This window comes from Ahaetulla prasina, chromosome 1 (assembly GCF_028640845.1).
Source record: "Ahaetulla prasina isolate Xishuangbanna chromosome 1, ASM2864084v1, whole genome shotgun sequence".
Lineage (NCBI taxonomy): Eukaryota > Metazoa > Chordata > Lepidosauria > Squamata > Colubridae > Ahaetulla > Ahaetulla prasina.
This window is the reverse complement of record NC_080539.1, coordinates 222,794,201-222,817,188: the sequence shown is the minus strand read 5'-3', so window position 1 is coordinate 222,817,188 and position 22,988 is coordinate 222,794,201. Positions and strand designations below refer to the sequence as shown.

General features: G+C 42.0%; 1 protein-coding gene across 1 annotated transcript in view; it reads right to left on the bottom strand.

The window, feature by feature from the left end:
• Positions 1–22,988, bottom strand: part of KCNH7 (potassium voltage-gated channel subfamily H member 7) — a 408,359-nt gene that overhangs the window by 164,847 nt on the left and 220,524 nt on the right. The window contains exons 3-4 of the mRNA XM_058191645.1: positions 18,692–18,847; positions 4,493–4,525 (exon numbers count right to left, since the gene is read on the bottom strand). Of these exons, the coding sequence (XP_058047628.1) occupies positions 4,493–4,525; positions 18,692–18,847 (189 nt within the window). The remainder of the gene's footprint in view (positions 1–4,492; positions 4,526–18,691; positions 18,848–22,988) is intronic.

The window sequence follows — 22,988 nt, the reverse complement described above, 5'->3', positions numbered from 1 at the left end:
TTGTCATTATACACAATACTAGCTAAAAATTATTTACAGAAATCTTAAAATATGGTTTTACCTGCAATTATCAGCAATGAAAATATAGTATGGGTAAATACTACATAGAAAATGCCATTAATATACTATAAGCAATTAGCATCATGTATAGAAATATTCCGTGATGAAATGTGCCATATTCAAAATTGAACTTTATAGTTCGACTATCAGTTGCAATTAAAATAGCAAAATAATTTACATATCTGTAATAATAATAATATTAATTCACATATTTGGCACTAAAAAGGCAGGTTGCTGAACCCATTTTTAAATAATAATAATAATAATAATAATATTTTAATTTGTATACCGCCCTTCTCCCAAAGGACTCAGGGCGGTGCACAGCCAGAATAAAATACAAAAAGAACAGTACATATAATATTAAGAACAACCCCTTAAAAAACTTATTCAATTGGCCAATAATTTAAAATACAATAACACCCTATAAAATTTACAAAAGTTTAAAAACCCATAAAAACAAATTAAAAATTTTAAAATCAAACCAGTCCAGCTAGACAGAATAAATAGGTTTTAGGTTCGCGGCGAAAGGCCCGAAGGTCAGATAGTTGAAGAAGTCCAGGGGGAAGTTGGTTCCACAGGGTAGGAGCCCCCACAGAGAAGGCTCTCCCCCTGGGGGCCGCCAGTCGACATTGCTTGGCTGACGGCACCCTAAACATTACAATCTTGCCTCAGCTGGGACAGAGTGTGTAAAACACTCTTCCACATGCAGCATATGTGCATTTTCAGACAGCCCCGCACTGCTTGTGCGTTCTACAGCTCTTCTGCAACTGCGCTGATTACTTTCTGACTCAGCTTCAGTGCAGAAGAAAAAAGCTAAGATAACACTTTGGTGACGGCATTTTGCTGGAGCTGCATAACAGGCGACTTCTCACTGATAAAGAAGTTTCATTTCATCCCCATTCCCTGGCCCATTACTTTCCTTTTGCCTTCCTGAATTAAGAGCCTATGGCCCCTAGGACTTTCACCAGGCATTTTTTCCTCTGCTGTAAAAAATAGTGCTATGTGAAGTAACAAACGAATGGGTGGGGCATTAGCTGAAACCCGGTTTTTAACGCTAAGAATATTGCAGGCGTTGGTTGATCTATAGAGAAAATGGACCATTGTAAGGAAGATAATGTGAAGAATACTTGTGAGGTGGCCCAGAGAAGCTTCTAAGGACTTCTGGGTAAACGGTCACAAACACATTTCCACTACTACATGGTCTATTCTGCTTGCAAGCCTTGAAACTGGACTTGCCAAACCGTTTGGTTTATCACTGAGTGTGTCCAGTGATAAACCAAATCTAAATCTTCTGCTAGATCAGTGATGGCGAATCTTTTCGGCACTGAGTGCCGAAAAGGGAGCGTGCGCGTGTCTGGGCCACAACCCGGAAGAGAAGCTGGCCAGGGCACGTGGCACGCCAGGGGTGGGTTCTACTACCGGTTCACAACAGGATCACGCATGCACAGATCATCTATGACGATATCCAGGTGGGTGGGCGGAGCGTCCCCCGGTTTTACTATCGGTTCATAAGAACCGGACCGAACTGGGGGGGGAACCCACCACTGGTACGCACCCCTGAAAATGAACTTCCGGTTTCAGCTACTGAACTTCCAGTTTCAGCCAGCTACTCTGCCGGGTTTCTGGCATGCATGAACGCATGATGATCAGCTGGCCAGTGCATGCTCATGCAGGAAAACGGAAGACCAACTCTTCTAGTTTCCGGCACTGCCACATGCAAAAAGGCCAGCTAATCGTTGCTTGCGCGTGCGCACCAGAAACCTGGAAGATGAATGGGTGACATCGTGCATGCCAGGCAACATGGCTCTGCATGGCACTTTGGGCACGCGTACCATAGGTTCGCCATCATGGTGCTAGATTGTCCTAGAATTATATTTGCTCTTTCTAATGAACTGACAACATTTTTGGCAATAAAATGGGATCTATGAGCTTTTCCTGTGAAGTTTAATTGGACTGATGTCTTGTAAGTGACGGGCTCATGTTATGTTATGAATCAACAGGGTGCAAGAAAGTGTGTAAAATCTTGTCCTTAATGTAATTTTTAACAATAGATGTGCTTGTGAATATGGAATACATCAATTGTGCCCATCCCACTTGATCAGCGTCTTGTTGGGAAAGTGAAAAACAGATGGAGAAATCAAAGTGATTCTGCTTGTGTCACTGTACAGAGAAAGGTCCATAGAAAAATACTGCAGGAAAGAATCCTTCACACATGCACAAAAGGGGAGCAATATATGGTTTAATGAAAATGTGCAGAGACAGTTAAATAAAAGCAGGTTAGGAAGCTATTTCTAGCATAAGTGAACCATCAAACAGCATCTCTAGTGGGTGGGTATTTAATTCATCATTGTAATTCTAACTGATGGTGTGATGAGATACAAAGATAGGGTACCAATAATTGTTGCCTGTGAAGAAATAGCTTTTACTAAGTCATGTCAAATAGCTCCTGATGGCACTTTTGAGGGATAACATGAATATAGTTGCATCAAGGACATCTAGTCTTAATATGCAGGTCTGAGTATCCAGTCATCGGAGAAATTGAAGGTAGAAGGATTGTGACTGGAAAAATTGAGCCATGTAGCAGTTCCTTAGAGCTTTAAAGGACTAGAAGGACATGGAGAAATGACTCAGAACAAAGAGTGTAGGCAGATGATCAAATAAAATCCAAGATTTTATCTGATTATTCACATAAAAAGAGCTTGCGGTATTTATGGTCTTGGAATCACTGCATCTTCGTGTTACATGGACACATACTATAAAGCTAGGATTTTATTATAGTTTGATAATTTGTTCATCAGGTAATTTGTTTTCTCCCTTTCTTCTACCAGGACCCAGATTCTGGACAGCACAAAAATCAAATAAAGAGTGAACTAGAAATAAGATACAAAAATAAAGTCTATTGACACTATATATCATAGTTCATAAACCTGAAAGCTATGGTTCAAAATGGCAGGAAAACTAGCTAGAACTTTGAGACCCAAAAATACATTACAACTTTGAGTTATGAGCAAACCAGATTCAAAATATATCTCAGGCTAAGCGCCATGTGTCCTCTTGTGTTACTGTATATAGTAGTTAACATTCAAGGAATAATTTGTAGTGATTCAGATGCACAGATCAATTTGGTGAAGTTATATTGAGACTGATAGTTCAGATTAGTGTGAGGATGATGTTTTTATTAATTCAGCAAGCAAGCAAGCAAGGCTTTTTTGATTTATAACCCACAACACTGAAGGAAGCTCTGCCTAAGTCAGTGTTTCTCAACCTTGGCAGGTTTAAAATGTATGGACTCTAACTCCCAGAATTCCTTCAGCTGGCATAGGGTAGGGAAACCCTTACTTTTGGTTTTTTGTTGCTGAATTTCAGGAATGAGGTCTATTAAATATCAGTAAAAGAGAATATTAAACATCTATTAACTCTCTCCCCATTGTGGATGAGGGATAATTTGATGAGGGAATCACTCACCACTGATGTTCGAGATGACAATAGAAAAGTCTTCAGATCCAATCAATATTTAGAAACAATACTCAGAATGCTGAATATTTATGTAGCCTGTTCTATTAGCAGCGTTCCCTTGATGGATGGATGGGGCCTTACACCTGGAAATGGGGATAGGAAGAGCCCCTGAGGGAAGGTTTTTTTTCTGGGAGATATAGTCCCCAGAAGGCGGAGTAAGAGGAAGTTTCAGGGAACCGAGATAAAAAAGGATTGAGAGGGAGAGGAAAGGACAAACTGCTAAGAGGGAAAGAGACTGCACTCCTTCAGAAAGAGAGAGAGATTATGAGATTGCCATTCCAGGTGAAGAGTCTGCATTCTGCAATCTGGCTGCCACGAGGAGACTGGATAGGCCTCTCACTGGGCTTGATGTTAGCAATAGCATGTAGACTTATATGCCGCTTCACGCTCTCTAAGTGGTTTACAGAGTCAGCATATTGCCCCCAACAATCTGGGTCCTCATTTTAGCGACCTCAGAAGGATGGAAGGCTGAATCAACCTTGAGCTGGTCAGTATTGAACTCCTGGCAGTGGGCAGAGTCAGCCTGCAATACTGCATTCTAACCACTGTGCCACCATGGCTGATAATGAGCCTTAGGGTGAATGAGACAACAGGATTGTTGAGAGGCCATTTGGTCAGAATGGACATTTTGCTCACAGGTTCAATATTTGATATTATTGTGATGCTTGATTTGATTTTTATCTTAACAGCCATTGTTTTAATTAAAGGCTGTAACACCCTCCAAGGGAGGGTGTTGGTATGCCTGGGCTAGGCATAGGTGGGTTGATTACCTGGGAAACGGCATAGAAGGGCCCGATTGCCAGTGGCTCTTTTGGGGGAAGTGCTACACTTAGAATATTAGAAGGTTGAACTTTGCGACTCAAGTAAAATAAATGAAGGAAACAAGTGCAAACCGTATTTTAGTAGACAGAATTACCTGATGAAGCTCCTCTTGAAAGGTTGTTACCATCTGAAATACAAGTAAAACTGCACTTACAGAGAGCATTTGATTACTTCTTTTAAATCATTATGTTAATAAGAAGACAGTTTCAGGCTAGCCTTTAAGGCATGAAACAGCAGTATACACACACAAGAACATTTGTCTCAATATGGCTATAGATCCACCAAATAGTTAATTAATTAAGTTGTTTTCAAAATCAAACAGCTGAGTGATTTGCCAATTCCAGTTGGATGTAGAAAGTGTCTGGACCAGAGGTGGTATTCAGCAGGTTCTGACCAGTTCTGGAGAATCAGTAGCAGAAATTTTGAGTAGTTCGGAGAACCGGTAGTAAAAATTCTGATTGGCCCCACCCGTATCTATTCTCTGCCTCCTGAGTCAGGAGGATCGGGAGGAAATGGGGATTTTGCAATATCCTTCCCCTGGAGTGGGGAGGGAATAGAGATTTTACAGTATCCTTTCCCCTGCCACGCCCATCTAGACATGCCCACCTAGTTACACCACGCCCACAGAACTAGTGGTAAAAATGTTTGAATCCCACCACTGGTCTGGACAGAAGAGAATGGTTAACAATGAAAGCCAAGTCATTTTGCCCAACCTCTTTGGCACTGCTAGATCCAGAACAAAGAACCCAGATCAGAAAAAACTCTTGTTGCTAGGATTTATGTGTGAAGCCATTCATTATCATTATTTTCTAATAGGAGAAGATTTGATTTTTACAACAATTCAAACAAAGCTTTCTAAAAACTCTGTTGCTCAGACAGGGATGGCAAAATGACTCGAGATGAACTGGGAGAAAGCAAATCAGTAGTATAGCAGAGGTAAATATTTGGATTGTTGAGGGGGATGTAATTTCACTCAATTAATCTAGGCATCTGAATCAACGGAAACCATTATTTAATGAGTGTTAACTAACAAGCCGCACTAGACTAGAACTGAGAGACTTAGTTTCAAAGCTTTGGTCACATATTAAAATCAGTAGGTGATCAGTGTCACATGATTTCTCACACTAAATCATATGCAGCACTTGTATTATCTAAGGAGGGGGACGGGGAGGCCTTTCAGACTGATAGCACTGTTATGTATTCATGTTTGTACCTTTAAATATTTGAGCGGGAAATCAGCACGTTGCTGATTGGTCGAAGCCTCCAGCAGAACTGTATAAAAGGAGAGGTTTTTCCCCCAGCCTGCTGCTGGGTTCACCCTATATTAAAGAGCTGTTGTCACTACCCTGGTCTCCAGCCTCGTTACTTCCAGAACCTAACATTGGCGACGAGGATGGGATTTCGAGGCTGAGGAGAACCAGAACCGAGCTGAAGCACGATAGACCCGAACCCAGCAAATCCAGGGCAGAAAAGAAGAGATGGCCAGTTACACTCCGCCCGCACCGTTCGACCCGGCTAAGGAGAAATGGGGACGATATGACCCGTTTGAAAGCTTTCTAAAGCCAACGAACTGCAGGAGTTCAGATAACCGAAAGGGCTTATTTCTTAAGCCACTGTGGTCGGAGGTCATCGATATCGCGGAAGCCCTGGCAGAGCCAACGCCGTTGCAGTCGGTGTCGTGGCCAACTTTACAGACTTTACTAAAAAACCATTTCGCACGCGCCGTCCAAATCGTGCGGCGGTTTGAATTCGGAGGCGAAGGCAGATGGAGGCGAATCCATCGGTGACTACATGGCCGCCTAAGAAGAGCGCCCAAGGACTGCGGATACCGTGACCTAGGCGAGGTGCTCCTCGAGCAACTCATCCGAGGTCAAAGACATCCGTTTGCGGCGGCTGCTAGCAAAGAGCAACCTAACGCTAGCCAACGCCTGGACGGCCAGAGCACATGAAATGTCATCCCAAGCGGCAGAGACACTGCAGAAGCCGGTCCCACAAAGGCGGCGAAGGCAACTCCGGTGCACCAGGAGGAGGTTCAGACCGAATCCGGCGGTGAAGATGAGGAAGGGGTCTGCCGCACCGAGAAACGCGACAAAGGGACCGAGACGAATGCGGAAGCTGCGGGGTCAACACCAGCGCCAACGCTGCAAGTTTAAAGACGCGACATGTCGGCGGTGTGGGAAGAAAGGGCACCTAGCTCAAGTTTGTCGGCGGCCCAACCTTCCGCCGAAAATTCAAATCGGCCAATCAGGCGCGGAATCGGCAAGGCGACCGCGATTGGCTCAAACAAAAAGCGCGGATTCAACCAAACAACTGTGGTCATAGGCGCGCCTCGACCAAAGTGGAGAAGAAGATCTTCACCAAGCCAAAAATAGAGGAGTGCGGTGCGGCTTGAAGTAGACACGGGATCAGCGATCACCATCATGTCCTGGGACACTTTGGCGAAGTCGCTGCCGTCCGTCGCGGCGCCACCTGCAAGCACAACGGCCACGAGTCCACGACTACCAGGGAATCGCATCCCTGTTAGAGGACCACCTCCGTCCGAGTCGAGTACGGTCCACATAAAAAGACCCTGCCCATCACGATCGTCGAAGGAACTCTGCCCAGTCTGTTGGGACTAGACTGGTTTCGTGCCCTGGGCATGGGGTGACTGGCATCTACAGAAGTGACTGTAACCTGAAAGACATTCTCTTTAACGAGTTCGAAGATGTCTTCAAGGACTGCCTGGGCAAGTACAAGGGACCCCTATTTCCTTCAACTTAGACCCCAGGTAGCCCCCATTAGGCTTAAGGCGAGGAGGTCCTTTTGCCCTAAAACCAAAAATCGATAAGGAGCTGGATAAGCTCATTAATCAGGGATTTTGGTGCCAGTCGATCACGCAAAGTGGGAGACGCCAATCGTCACCCCATAAAACCGGACGGGTCAATTAGAATTTGCGCTGACTACAAGGCGGCGCTTAACAAAGCCTTACAGAAAAGCGCTTACCGGTTCCGTGGTGCAACACTTATTGCACTCTTTGGGGCAAGGGCAAGTCTTTGCAAAGTTAGACTTGGCCCAAGCCTACCAACAACTGCCAGTAGACGCCCGCACAGCCAAGCCCAAACGATTGTAGCGCACAGGGGGCCTTCAAGTGCACCGATTGCAATTTGGGGTCAGTGTGGCACCAGGGCTGTTCAAAACCTGATGGAACGACTACTGCAGGGGCTCCCAGGGTAGTTCCTACTTGATGATGTCCTAATTTCAGGGAAAACATGGAGGAATTGGGGAGGTTAAGAAAGGTCTTGAGCATTTTCCGGACAGCGGATTAAAAGTCAAGACAAACAAATGCCAGATGGGGTCGAATCCGTCGATTTCTTGGGCTACGGATAGACAAGAAGAATTCACCCTACTGAGAGCAAGGTTAAGGCAATTAGGAAGGCTCCAGCGCCCAAAAACAAAGCAGAGCTGCAGGCATTCCTGGGATTGGTTAATTTTACGGTCTTTTTAAAGAACAAAGCAACCGTTCTTGGAACCGCTGCATAGGCTCTTAGGAAAAATACTGTTTGGTCTTGGGAAAGTCAGAAAATAGGGCTTTTGAAGCAGTAAAGAACCTGCTCTCAAGTGATAGCCTGCTCATCCAATATCACGACTCATTACCCTAGTGCTGGTTTGCGATGCCTCCCCTTATGGGGTGGGGGCTGTACTCAGCCATAGACTTCAAACGGCACAGAAGCCCCTATAGCGTTCTACTCTAGAGCGATGTCCTCCCCAGAGGAACTACAGCCAATTAGACAAAGAAGCACTAGCCATTGTATCAGGGGTCAAAAATTCCACGAGTATGTCTTTGGGCGGAATTTTGAAATCGTGACTGACCACAGACCGCTACTGGGATACTGGCTGGCGCCCAACGCCTGTGGCACTTTCGCCACGCTTGACCCGTTGGACTATATTCTTAGCCGCTTACTCGTACAAGCTGCAGCATCGACCAGGAAAAGAAGTGGGGCATGCAGACGCGTTAAGCCGATGCCCACTACCAGGGGCGACCGAAGACCCCACTCCGGGGACGCCCATCCTACTTATTGACTCGTTGGACTCTGGCCCAGTCACATCTAAGGAAGTGGCTCGGGCATCATACCGGGACATTGTGTTAAGGACTGTACTCGGTTGGGTACAGAGAGGGTGGCCCGCTGCGCCGGGCGAACGGTTCAAAGATTGTCACAAATGGATAAAAAAACTAGTAAAAAATGTTGGAGATGTGAGATGGAATTGGGGACTTATGAACATATGTGGTATAATTGTGATAAGGTTAAAAAGTTTTGGCAACAATTGGAGAAAATGATATTTGAAATGATGGGGAAAGTAATAACATTGAGAGTGGAAACTATATTATTGTTGGTAATTAAGGAAATAGAATTAACAAAATATGAAAAAGAATTGATTAGAATTATGATTATAATAGGTAGAATTATAATAGCTAGATATTGGAAACTAGATGTGATTTTTAGAATAGAAGAGTGGAATTCTGAAATGTGGAAATTAGCTTTAAATGATAAAATGACATGTGATATTAAAATTAGAAGTGGTGTGTATAAAGAAGATATTTTCTGGAAGACTTGAAACCATTTGTGGACTTTGCGCTTGGAACATTGGACGCTTCAGTACCTGTACCGAGAACGTGGATTTTGGCAATAAAATGGGATCTATGAGCTTTTCCTGTGAAGTTTAATTGGACTGATGTCTTGTAAGTGACGGGCTCATGTTATGTTATGAATCAACAGGGTGCAAGAAAGCGTGTAAAATCTTGTCCTTAATGTAATTTTTAACAATAGATGTGCTTGCGAATATGGAACACATCAATTGTGCCCATCCCACTTGATCAGCGTCTTGTTGGGAAAGTGAAAAACAGATGGAGAAATCAAAGTGATTCTGCTTGTGTCACTGTACCCGTTACTCATGCACAGAGAAAGGTCCATAGAAAAATACTGCAGGAAAGAATCCTTCACACGTGCACAAAAGGGGAGCAATATATGGTTTAATGAAAATGTGCAGAGACAGTTAATAAAAGCAGGTTAGGAAGCTATTTCTAGCATAAGTGAACCATCAAACAGCATCTCTAGTGGGTGGGTATTTAATTCATCATTGTAATTCTAACTGATGGTGTGATGAGATACAAAGATAGGGTACCAATAATTGTTGCCTGTGAAGAAATAGCTTTTACTAAGTCATGTCAAATAGCTCCTGATGGCACTTTTGAGGGATAACATGAATACAGTTGCATCAAGGACATCTAGTCTTAATATGCAGATCTGAGTATCCAGTCATCGGAGAAATTGAAGGTAGAAGGATTGTGACTGGAAAAATTGAGCCATGTAGCAGTTCCTTAGAGCTTTAAAGGACTAGAAGGATATGGAGAAATGACTCAGAACAAAGAGTGTAGGCAGATGATCAAATAAAATCCAAGATTTTATCTGATTATTCACATAAAAAGAGCTTGCAGTATTTATGGTCTTGGAATCACTGCATCTTCGTGTTACATGGACACATACTATAAAGCTAGGATTTTATTATAGTTTGATAATTTGTTCATCAGGTAATTTGTTTTCTCCCTTTTTTCTACCAGGACCCAGATTCTGGACAGCACAAAAATCAAATAAAGAGTGAACTAGAAATAAGATACAACAATAAAGTCTATTGACACTATATATCATAGTTCATAAACCTGAAAGCTATGGTTCAAAATGGCAGGAAAACTAGCTAGAACTCTGAGCCCCAAAAATACATTACAGCTTTGAGTTATGAGCAAACCAGATTCAAAATTTATCTCAGGCTAAGCGCCATGTGTCCTCTTGTGTTACTGTATATAGTAGTTAACATTCAAGGAATAATTTGTAGTGATTCAGATGCACAGATCAATTTGGTGAAGTTATATTGAGACTGATAGTTCAGATTAGTGTGAGGATGATGTTTTTATTAATTCAGCAAGCAAGCAAGCAAGGCTTTTTTGATTTATAACCCACAACACTGAAGGAAGCTCTGCCTAAGTCAGTGTTTCTCAACCTTGGCAGGTTTAAAATGTATGGACTCTAACTCCCAGAATTCCTTCAGCTGGCATAGGGTAGGGAAACCCTTACTTTTGGTTTTTTGTTGCTGAATTTCAGGAATGAGGTCTATTAAATATCAATAAAAGAGAATATTAAACATCTATTAACTCTCTCCCCATTGTGGATGAGGGATAATTTGATGAGGGAATCACTCACCACTGATGTTCGAGATGACAATAGAAAAGTCTTCAGATCCAATCAATATTTAGAAACAATACTCAGAATGCTGAATATTTATGTAGCCTGTTCTATTAGCAGCGTTCCCTTGATGGATGGATAGGGCCTTACACCTGGAAATGGGGATAGGAAGAGCCCCTGAGGGAAGGTTTTTTTTCTGGGAGATATAGTCCCCAGAAGGCGGAGTAAGAGGAAGTTTCAGGGAACCGAGATAAAAAAGGATTGAGAGGGAGAGGAAAGGACAAACTGCTAAGAGGGAAAGAGACTGCACTCCTTCAGAAAGAGAGAGAGATTATGAGATTGCCACTCCAGGTGAAGAGTCTGCATTCTGCAATCTGGCTGCCACGAGGAGACTGGATAGGCCTCTCACTGGGCTTGATGTTAGCAATAGCATGTAGACTTATATGCGGCTTCACGCTCTCTAAGTGGTTTACAGAGTCAGCATATTGCCCCCAACAATCTGGGTCCTCATTTTAGCGACCTCAGAAGGATGGAAGGCTGAATCAACCTTGAGCTGGTCAGTATTGAACTCCTGGCAGTGGGCAGAGTCATCCTGCAATACTGCATTCTAACCACTGTGCCACCACGGCTGATAATGAGCCTTAGGGTGAATGAGACAAAGGATTGTTGAGAGGCCATTTGGTCAGAACGGACATTTTGCTCACAGGTTCAATATTTGATATTATTGTGATGCTTGATTTGATTTTTATCTTAACAGTTGTTGTTTTAATTAAAGGCTGTAACACCCTCCAAGGGAGGATGTTGGTATGCCTGGGCTAGGCATAGGTGGGTTGATTACCTGGGAAAGGGCATAGAAGGGCCCGATTGCCAGTGGCTCTTTTGGGGGAAGTGCTACACTTAGAATATTAGAAGGTTGAACTTTGCGACTCAAGTAAAATAAATGAAGGAAACAAGTGCAAACCGTATTTCAGTAGACAGAATTACCTGATGAAGCTCCTCTTGAAAGGTTGTTACCATCTGAAATACAAGTAAAACTGCACTTACAGAGAGCATTTGATTACTTCTTTTAAATCATTATGTTAATAAGAAGACAGTTTCAGGCTAGCCTTTAAGGCATGAAACAGCAGTATACACACACAAGAACATTTGTCTCAATATGGCTATAATCCACCAAATAGTTAATTAATTAAGTTGTTTTCAAAATCAAACAGCTGAGTGATTTGCCAATTCCAGTTGGATGTAGAAAGTGTCTGGACCAGAGGTGGTATTCAGCAGGTTCTGACCAGTTCTGGAGAACCAGTAGCAGAAATTTTGAGTAGTTCGGAGAACCGGTAGTAAAAATTCTGATTGGCCCCACCCGTATCAATTGTCTGCCTCCTGAGTCAGGAGGATCGGGAGGAAATGGGGATTTTGCAATATCCTTCCCCTGGAGTGGGGAGGGAATAGAGATTTTACAGTATCCTTTCCCCTGCCACGCCCATCTAGCCATGCCCACCTAGTTACACCACGCCCACAGAACTAGTGGTAAAAATGTTTGAATCCCACCACTGGTCTGGACAGAAGAGAATGGTTAACAATGAAAGCCAAGTCATTTTGCCCAACCTCTTTGGCACTGCTAGATCCAGAACAAAGAACCCAGATCAGAAAAAACTCTTGTTGCTAGGATTTATGTGTGAAGCCATTCATTATCATTATTTTCTAATAGGAGAAGATTTGATTTTTACAACAATTCAAACAAAGCTTTCTAAAAACTCTGTTGCTCAGACAGGGATGGCAAAATGACTCGAGATGAACTGGGAGAAAGCAAATCAGTAGTATAGCAGAGGTAAATATTTGGATTGTTGAGGGGGATGTAATTTCACTCAATTAATCTAGGCATCTGAATCAACGGAAACCATTATTTAATGAGTGTTAATTAATAAGCCGTACTAGACTAGAACTGAGAGACCTAGTTTCAAATCTTTGGTCACATATTAAAATCAGTAGGTGATCAGTGTCACATGATTTCTCACACTAAATCATATGCAGCACTTGTATTATCTAAGGAGGGGGACGGGGAGGCCTTTCAGACTGATAGCACCTTTTGCACCCTGCGCCGAATGGCCTTGCAGAGCGTTCCGTCCGGGCGCTAAGGAGGCATTGTCCAGGCTCAAGCCAGGTGACTGGCAAACAAAATAGACTTTCCTAGCCGTCCATCACAGAACCCCAAGCACGGCCACCGGAAAAGCCCAGCCGAATTGCTAATGGGACGGAAACTCCGGTGCCCACTTGATCGCTTGAACCCCATTACACACCGAGGGTTACAAGGGGGAACTAGAAAAGACAAGGGAAATGAGCATAGGCGACCGGGTGTGGGCCCGAAACTATGGGGACGGCCCTAGTTGGTTCGCAGGACAAATAATAAAGATAACCGGCCCAAAATCGTACGTGGTAGAGCTACCAGACAACCGAGTGTGGAGGCGCCACATAGATCAGTTAAGAAAGCGAATAACTGACCAAACCGAACCAAAGGAAACCGATCATGACCAATACCAATTTGAATCCACAGCTGACAATGACCCGGGGGAGGCGCAAGACTTAGCTGAGGTCCCAGAGTTCCAGCGACGCCATCGGGTCCCCGAGGGAAGCAGCAGGGAAAGTTCGGGGGTTGGTCCAAGGCCGGATGGCCAAGAAAAAGAGTCGGCCAATGATCCGGAGCCCGTTGGCCCAGAGAAAGAGCTGGGAGGAGAAAACAGCCCCTCCGACCAGTTCAAAACACCACCCAGAACTGAACCGCGCAGGTCAGAAAGAACTAGGAGACGCCCAGGTTATTTGCGTGACTACGTCGAAAAATAACATGTAAATAAGTATGTAAATAGAGGCAAAGTGTTTTCTGGGAGGGGAGGAGTGTTATGTATTCATGTTTGTACCTTTAAATATTTGAGCGGGAAATCAGCACGTTGCTGATTGGTCGAAGCCTCCAGCAGAACTGTATAAAAGGAGAGGTTTTTCCCCCAGCCTGCTGCTGGGTTCACCCTATATTAAAGAGCTGTTGTCACTACCCTGGTCTCCAGCCTCGTTACTTCCAGAACCTAACAAGCACCTTTTGCACATCGGATAAGATTGAAGACTGTAGGATATCTAAGGCTCACTTCTAGACACATTGTTGTCATGTGATGTGTCACAACTTTTTTCCCCTTCACTAAAATGGGGGTGGGGGTGGCCAGCGCGTGACACATATGGCCTGTGGGCCGCAAGTTTTACATCCTTGCTTTAGGGCATATTGCCAGAACCATGGTGACAGGAGGAAGGGTGACCTGTGATTATAGTTTGGGGCTCTAGCAATGGATCATGGCAGGAAAAGGTTTAAGGCTCAGTCTAGCTGCATTGACAATATTGTGGCATGACCTAGGGAGATTATTTTTTCTCCCCAGCTGGCTAGTAAATGATTATGCAGCCACTAATAGAGATGTCCCTGTAAAGAATTTGGTGTTGTGGTCCATCAGCAGCCTACGGAGCTGGCAACGGAGTTGGACAGCAATGAGGCTGAGGTGAAGCCAGGCCATCGGGAAGTGAGGTGCGGACTCCAGAGCCTCCACAGACTGATAGTAGTGAGGCAGAGGAACAGGAGGAGCCTGTTCCTAAGGCATGCATGAGAAGAGCTGTCAGAAGGCAACAGCAGCTCAAGCAAAAAGGTCAACTCGGGAGTAGGGCCAAGAGATGATTGGCCCCTCCCATAAGGCTTAAAACAGACCAGCACCGGCATCTGAGCTTTGCCGGAAAACAATGTTGTAGCTGCGTCTTCTGCTTCGTCTTCTGCTTCGTCTATGTCTTTGTTTTTGTGGCTTCTGGATGTTTGCCAGGAAGGACCTTTGGCAGTTTGCCTAATTGGACTAAAGTTTGTGAGATAACTGAGGAATTTGTGTTGGGAGGCATTTGTTTTACTTCGAGTTGAATGATGCTGGGAATGAAGTAATTCCCAGCTGTTTGAATAAAGATTGTTTTTCCATGGACTGAGTTTATTACTACCTACTTGGGCCTGGGTCACAACATTTGGATGCAGATCTTATCTCCTGTAACAAATAAAATTGGGGCCAATATTTTCTCAGTTGCTAGAAACTGTTTTATTTTCTGTAACCTCCTTTTGCTTCTGCTTCTTAGTCCAGTTTACAATATTCAACAGCACAAGATAAAAAGGGTTGGAGGTGGACAATCAATACATATCCAAAGGGCAACACTCGTCACATTGCACTTATAGGTGGAGAACTGAGAACTTGAGGCATCTCTAACCAGATAAGCCTTTGAAGCCAGATATACATTCAATTTTAGAATCAATCATAATATGAGGTGGAGGCAGATTAATTATTTACAGATTATTTTGATGTAAAGCTCAGTTCTGTAAAACCAACTACTATGCTAAATAATAAAACAGACCAAGTAAGCAGAATATTAATAATATAATATTTTGCCGCCTAAGGCTCACAAAGTTTTTATAATATTCCGAAAAGGAAATCTTTTTAAAAAAATTTGGGCCACAATTAAAACAGTTCGTCAGGCGCCTGTATAACGCTGCACAGTTTTGCTTTGTTATTGGCTTGAGCCATGTAGAAATAAATAAATAAATAAAAGTAAATCTATATTCGCAAAACCAAGACTGTAACTGTGACATTATGAAGTGGTTTCTAATGAAATTGTCAAAGGTTCATATCTCGGTGAAGAACTATGATTTTTCTCTCAGTAACTTTTTGGTCCAGCATCCATTTTTTAGTACACGAGTTATCTGATTATAATTGCTTTTCGAGTTGGATATGTCTACAGCTATATAAGGGTTGTCAGATGCTCTCCCCCAACTCTGCTTGGATAACTTTCCTTTGGTATTTTTGCAAGATCGAAGAGTTATTTATCTGTTTTTATATATTACCCAGGATACTAGTTAATCTCTGCTTTCCTGTAGTTTCACAAATGTTTTCTTCAAATATTGTCCTCAACTGTATATCCAAAAGGAAGATATCACAATCAAGGTAGTCAGGGACAAAACTGATAGCAAGACTGGCCAGGCCATTTAATGACCATATCCTCACTAGCTGAAGCTCTAGACCAAGGGTGTCTAACCATGGCAACGTTAAGATTTGTGGACTTCAACTTCCAGAATTCCAGGAGATGAACTCCACAAGTCTTTCTGCATAAGAGCACAAAAGTGCCTACCGTTCCTGTCCTATTGGCTTGGGGCCTGGGTACTTACGGGACCGCCTGCTGTTACCTCATGCCTCCCACCGACCCGTACGCTCACACAGAGAGGGACTTCTCGGGGTGCCGTCCGCCAAACAATGTCGGCTGGTGGCCCCCAGGGGAAGATCCTTCTCTGTGGGGGCTCCTACTCTCTGGAATGAACTTCCCCCTGGTTTACGCCAAATATCTGACCTTCGGACCTTTCGCCGCGAACTGAAAACATATTTGTTTGTTCGCGCGGGGCTTTCTTAAATTGTTTAGATTTTAAATTTAATAGTTATTTAAGTTTTAAATTGGGGTTTTTTAGATTATATATTTTAATTTATCGGCCTAACTGTATAATAAGTTTTTTAATTTATTTTTAATTGTATATTGTTTATTTTTATCTTGGCTGTACACCGCCCTGAGTCCTTCGGGAGAAGGGCGGTCTAGAAATCTAATAAAATAAATAAATAAATAAATAATATTGTTCCCTTTCATTATATCAAATTAATATAGTTGTTGCATCCTTTTGCTTATATATTATGTTTGTGTATACTGTTGTGACAAAATAAAATAAAATAAAATAAAAAAGTCTTAAAGTTGCCATGGTTGGACACTCTCCTTTGGATGGTTGATAACTCTATTAGCTCATCTTTTAGTAATCAGTGTTCTGGACTGTTGATTTTGGTGTCGGTTATGTACAGCAATAGAAAAGTTAACTAGATAACTAAAAACTAGTAAAGAAGGAGAGAATCTCCAAGACATGTTCCAGCTAGAAAATCTGGGGGACAAGATAGCTTAAAAGATTTTAATTTAATTACTGTATCAAATGTTATGTGGATATGTCATTGTATTCCTGTTCAAACTTCAGAATCCAAAAGCTCATACAACTGTTTCTATACTTTAGGACAAAACCCAGGGCCAGAAATATACAAGTTGAAAGCTAAGGACCGTATACAGTCCTGTTTTCTTTGGTCATTATCTGATGGTGGCAAACTGAAAACTGATGAAACAGCTTCCTCCCATTCTGTTGCCATTTTCCCTAAATTAATGTATTTGTTGAAAGGTAAGATTTTCCACCTCCCCCATTTTTGTCTTAAAAGTAGCGATCTCCAGGTTCACACTACACCGAAGGGAATTCTAAATTGTATAAGATGTTTTGCTATACTCTAAATTTCTTGGTTCGCTAAGCTAAGACATTTATGTAACCCACACTATAGAGACCTGCTCCAGTAAGCAGAACAATGGAATTGCTATTTTAATTTCCTCTTCCTGTCCTATAGCTCAAATGAGACAAAGAGAGGGGGGGCAGGAGGGAGGGAGAGTGGGAGGGACGGAGGGAGTGCGGTAGTTTCTATATGCAACTTGACTTCAGTTCAAAATCAACAATGCTGCATTGGAGCTCACATTTTCAGAGAAATGTTATGGCTTAATTATAACTGTGGATAACTATGGGGCCAATGTGTGCATTGACTTGTGCTTGGTGTCTTTGCCCATCTGACTTTTTTTGTTTTATGACTGGCCATTAACCCACTGGGAAAGCCCAGGAAACCCCCTTCTGATGCAGCCATAATATCTACTAGGCGAACTCATTGTTCCAAATAGGTCTAGTATCTGCTACACGGATACGTAATTCTGCTCATTTTCTGTTCAAGACAAAAATCTTGAAATGTAGCCCTTACGGCACAATACTTCCTTTTGGCTGTTCTTTTATTTTTTTCCTTCTCCCTTTGTTTGTAATTCTTTTTAATCGGTTAACCTTTTGTCACTTACTATCTCATTCCTTAAAAAAAAAAAACACTTCCCACTGGAATCTGTGGAAATGCCAGTACACATTAATTCATCAGGAGGCATCAGGCTGCCTGTTTCTGGAATGGAGGCTAGGATGGAGATTCGGGATGCTAGGGGCTTTTTGTTCTTTCTTTCTGAGTAGAACAGCAGCTCCAGGCAGATGGAAAATCTTCCCTGCTGATCCTCCCAAGTGAAAGATAAAACTGCAGTTATTTGAATCACATAATGAATGAACCTCCAGCAACAGAAGCCCACAGTCTGCAGTGTCTAGCCAGAAGCATAATATCTTGTGTTCCCAGGGGCTTCATAGCAAAGAAGGGTTGTGGCAGTTCTGGAATCACACAGAAATCAAAGAGCACAACTAATACGATTGATTATAGACCAGGATATACCAAAGCATTATATTCCTAGGATAAGATTGGGGCTTTTTTGGTTGTTCTTGTTCTTGCTTATACCAGTCACAAAACTACAGCTCTCAGCTCCCTCTTCTCACCCTGTCATATAGAATTTGGATATGAAAAAAAACCTAGCTCTTTGGATGTTTTGGCCATGTCTCTATCCCTCATTATGGCTCTAATTTGGATTTTGTTTAATTTGGAGGCAAAGCTGTCCCCATTTTGAACTGGCTGACACACATTTATCCCAAATAGAATTAATTAAGCTATCATAAAAATGAACGTTCCAGAATTTGCAGCTTATAATTACGGTATATGTGAATCTGTATGAAAGCATGATTAATACTGTTAAGATATTGGCAGTTGTTTATATGTCAGTATTGACCATTAGGTCACAAAGAATAGCAATGATTGAACAATTAAACAACAATAATCATTTTGAATTTATGGCACATATTTTTCAAGTGGAAATATAATAATAATTGAATCCAGGAATTGTTAACAAAAGCATCTAATTCTCCATTAGCTATGCTCATTCCATTCCATAGATTTTTTTCCAATGAATGTGCTATGATCATTACTCAATTGTAACAGAATTACAAGAGTTGGAAAGGACCTTAGAGGTCTTCTAGTCCAACCGCCTGCTCAAGAATTCTACTTCTTTTACCCAGAGATACCCCTAATAAAGATACATATACTTACGGTTTGTAACTTTGGCTGTTAGTATCTGGCTGAATTTCTCTGGAGACTCCACATTTTCTTCATCAGTTACGTATTCAAAGATAATAATAAACATCATAGCCACTCCTTCTTGATTTTTCACTGGGATGATGTGGGTGTTACAAATGAAGGTTGACCCTAGAAAGAAGAGGGAAAAACATCAACAAAAGTTTCTCTGGAAATAATTCAGTTCCAATTATAGTACTTCCCTACAAGAAATTCCAAAATGGTCATCAATCAGAGAAATACAGGCAGCCTTGTTTTGTTGTGAGTGCCCTCTGACAATTCAAACACAGTGTGCTCCATTCCAGAAAACATTTGCATGGTGGCTTCTCCCTTAATTGTGTTTTGTGCAGCACAAAAGCTTTGAACACATATGTAGAATCCCACCAGGGAAGAAACTCAGTATCAACCACCAAGTGAAATGTATTTTATCTTTAGACCCATACAAATGATTAAGAATTTTATTTATGGCAATACCACAAATGAAGCCCTTTTAGTCTCCAAAGCACTGAGGCAGACTTGGTTTTCCAAAGGCTTATAAGTGGTCGTGTGAAAGGTTTTTCCTGGTCATTTGCACAGAGGTGTATCTATATGCACAGAATCTTCTGGGATTGCTGCCAAAATAAACCATGTTAGGAACCAGGTGTTGGATCTTGATACCCTTCAGCCAAAGCCAGAGTGGTCAAAAATGTAAAACTGTATTCAATTTGATAAAAATTGAAGTATTTGTTTGACAGTATGCTCAATCCCAAGCTGTCACTCTCTTTCTCAGTGCACACACACACACACACACACACACACACACACACACACACACACCACATAAATGTAGACTGTTCTGGCTAGAAGCAGAAACGTAGGAACTTACAAGTACTGGTTCACCTTCCACAAACTTCAGGCAAGTCCTAACTGAAGTTACTTAGCCCCCACCCCGCAAAACTATGTCAGCAACTGTCCCTCTGGCTCAGCAATCTGGTTTAAGTTGTGCTTTTGTTGGTGCAGCCTATAAAAGCAATGGCAGAGTCCCTGCCACCGCGTTCACATCCGTCGGATGGAAAACATGCAGAAAGCATCAGTGAAACGGCACAAAAATAGATGTGGGAAAATGCCCTTTGGTTCTGAAGTCCTGCGCAGTCATTGAAGTCAGCAAAAAGGGCACTTTTCTGTACCATTTATATTTAGGTTGCTTTTTTTATATTTAGCTTTTAAAAATAGATACATAATTGACTGAAATCTGTTTTTTTCCCCCCTCCAGAACCTGCTACTTATTTAATTATTTACAGCACAGTAACTTTTAGGACTCCTCGTCTGCCTGGGAGTCTAGGCTAGATGCTCAGAGTAAAACAAAAACCAGATAACAGCTGTAAAGCCTATGGACTACTATCATCAGAATAAACCCTTAAAGCACTTTAGCAAAATGAGACAGTCTGCTGAATGATGACACCCCAATAACCGCACTAGGAATCATCTGCACTGTTGACTTGACCACTTTTTGGCACTCAATCCACGGGGTTGGCCTCCAAAAGAACCACCTGCTTCGTGGTGACCCATCCTGGATGTTAATTCCTCCAGGGGAGGCCTTTCTAATGATAGCTCCCAATGCCATGGACCGCTGGTTAGTCATCTGGCCAAAGGTCTTTTTCTGTGTGGTTCCTGAAATGTCAAGGGACCCTCTTTGGATCTGCAGTTGCTTTGACATTTCTCTGCTTTTAGGAAAGGGGTCAAGGTACACCTTTATTTTTAGCCTTCCAACATATCTTCTTGACCACTGCTCCTTGTCAGTATTGGATTAGGTTCATATAATGTTTCTAAATGTATTTTTCAGCCTTTTGTTTTTATGTTTCTCTTCCTATATTTAGTTACCTTGAGTGCCATACTTTGATGGGAGTTATAGTTCAATATATCTGCAGGGTGTCAACTTGGGAAGGCTACGGCACTCTAGCATATATCACAAAATGAAATTTATATTGTTTCTCCTGTTGCGTGTCGTTTTACGACTGCATAAAGCCCCGCATAAAGACTGACAGGTCTTGCCTTTCAAATGTTGTAGCTGTGGCTTCAATCCATTTAATAAAATAGTTAAGCTGTGACACTTGCCACGGTTTCCATGAGAACAAACAGGATGACTTTAGTAAACAGAAAATAAGCAATTTAAGACTCTTCCATCTGGGTTAAAAATAGAAGTGCTGCAGGCTGTGCGCTGAAATTGAGACTGGTTAATCAGAGTATTGGAAGAGAGACTAGACAGACCCATTATGCTTTCAGTTAATTAACAAAAATAAATATTGACTTTAAAGACTTCAAAACGCGATTTCCTGATTTATTGGAAAAGGCAGTTGCACTATGTAGTTTGGAAATGTTTGACATCTTTTGCATCAGGTTTATTACATAGTGACATGCAGACTGCTTGGCCTCTGATGCCAGGGAGGGAGAGAGGGAGGGAAAGGAAATGAGATACATACTCAGAGCACTACGTAGAATCAGTTGTAATAGGCTTTGGAAATGGAGGACTTTGCTCAAGCGATCCAAGATTGGCACTATTTTGGCAGAAAGTCACATTGGAAGCCTGGCGTTTCCCTCTTGGTTTTTAAATCCATGGCTAAATCTGGAAGGCAAAAGCCACTCAAGCTTGTTCTAACTCTTCTTTATCCCAGGGCTGATCTTCAGCTTCCTTCTGGACTATGCTATATGACATCTGGAGTTCTGCTTATTGCAGCTGGTTGTAATTCAATACATCTGCCAGGTGTCAACTTGGGAAGGCTTATGCACAATCAAAAAAGAGGAGAAAAATTTGCATGAAAATTGTATGTATTGACTCATCTGGCTTGATGTAAATGTAGGTATGATGGCCATCACAGAAACGGGAAAACCAGATGAGTCTAAGAGATTGGAAACACTGTGATCAATTATCCCGTGTGCCTATCTAGTAATTGATAGGCAACTTTAAGAATGCTTTTCAACTAGGCACACCGTATCTGGGTTTCAAAATTCCAAGTGACTCTCAGAAGGCTTACATGTTTCTGATGGAATGTTATCTCTTGTGTTGGGCTGGAAAGGAAGAGTTCCTCAAAGGGACAGAATTATCCTTTGACACAGCTTAGGGCAGAGGTGGGTTTCAGAAGGTTCTGACCAGTTCTGGGGAACCGGTAGTGGAAATTTTGAGTAATTCGGAGAGCCGGTAGTAAACATTCTAACTGGCCCCGCCCCCATCTATTCTCTGCCTCCTGAGCTCACCGGGTGGAAATGGGGATTTTGCAGTAACCTTCCCCTGGAGTGGGGAGAAAATGGAGATTTTACAGTATTTGCCATGCCCACCAAGCCACGCCCACCAGGCCAGGCCAGGCCCACCAAGCCATGCCCACAGAACTAGTAGTAAAAAAATTTAAAACCCACCACTGGCCTAGGGCCCCACCCAGCATCCATGGTTCTGCCAATGGGATGTTTTAAAGTAATGGAAGGGTAAAATGAATTTGGGCATCAGCATATTAGTGATATGGAATTCATTATGTAGAAATCCTACAATTAAAGTAATACACTTCTTACATTTCTTTTTGGGGTTTTTTCCCCTCATAATTTGAACATTTAAAGGAATCCATTGTCCATTTCTGAAGTTAAAGCTTTTAATTGAAGTCTGAATTACTCTTGGCTTATCTTGAATTATGCTATATAATCTAAATACATTCTTCCAAACTATTTCATCAAACCACAGCTTTGCTAAAGAGATTATCATTTTCAGCTTGCCTACCTACATAACGTGATGGCAATTTTTCTATGTTCCAAAAGATGGTTTTAGATGTGACTAGAGAAAAAATGGAAAAGTTTTTTTATAGTACAAGACCTTGAGGGTACCATAACTAAATTAATTTGAAATAGAACATGAATAATTCAAGATTTACAGTTATCTACCTAATCAGGCATATGCAAAACTTTTAAAATTCAAACCAAATGTCTGATTTTGAGTAGAAAACATGTTTTGGGTAGTGTGCTTGGCACTCAAAAGAGACTTTTGCATTCAGACTGGGGCCACTGACCTCAGAACATATTGCTTTGAATTTGAAGTGGTTTGAATCCAAAACAGTTTGCATGTCTGGATTACCTATGAAGAAATTCTGCTTGATGTCAGACTGAGAGTCAAGCTCAGGATGTTTCAAAAAGATTCCAAAGCACAATTAATAAATCCATTGATCACCAGGCATCAAGTAAGATTAAAGCATCATCAGGAATTATCATCTTCTTAAACCCAATACTAAAAAGGGGTTGACCATGGACTTTCTGA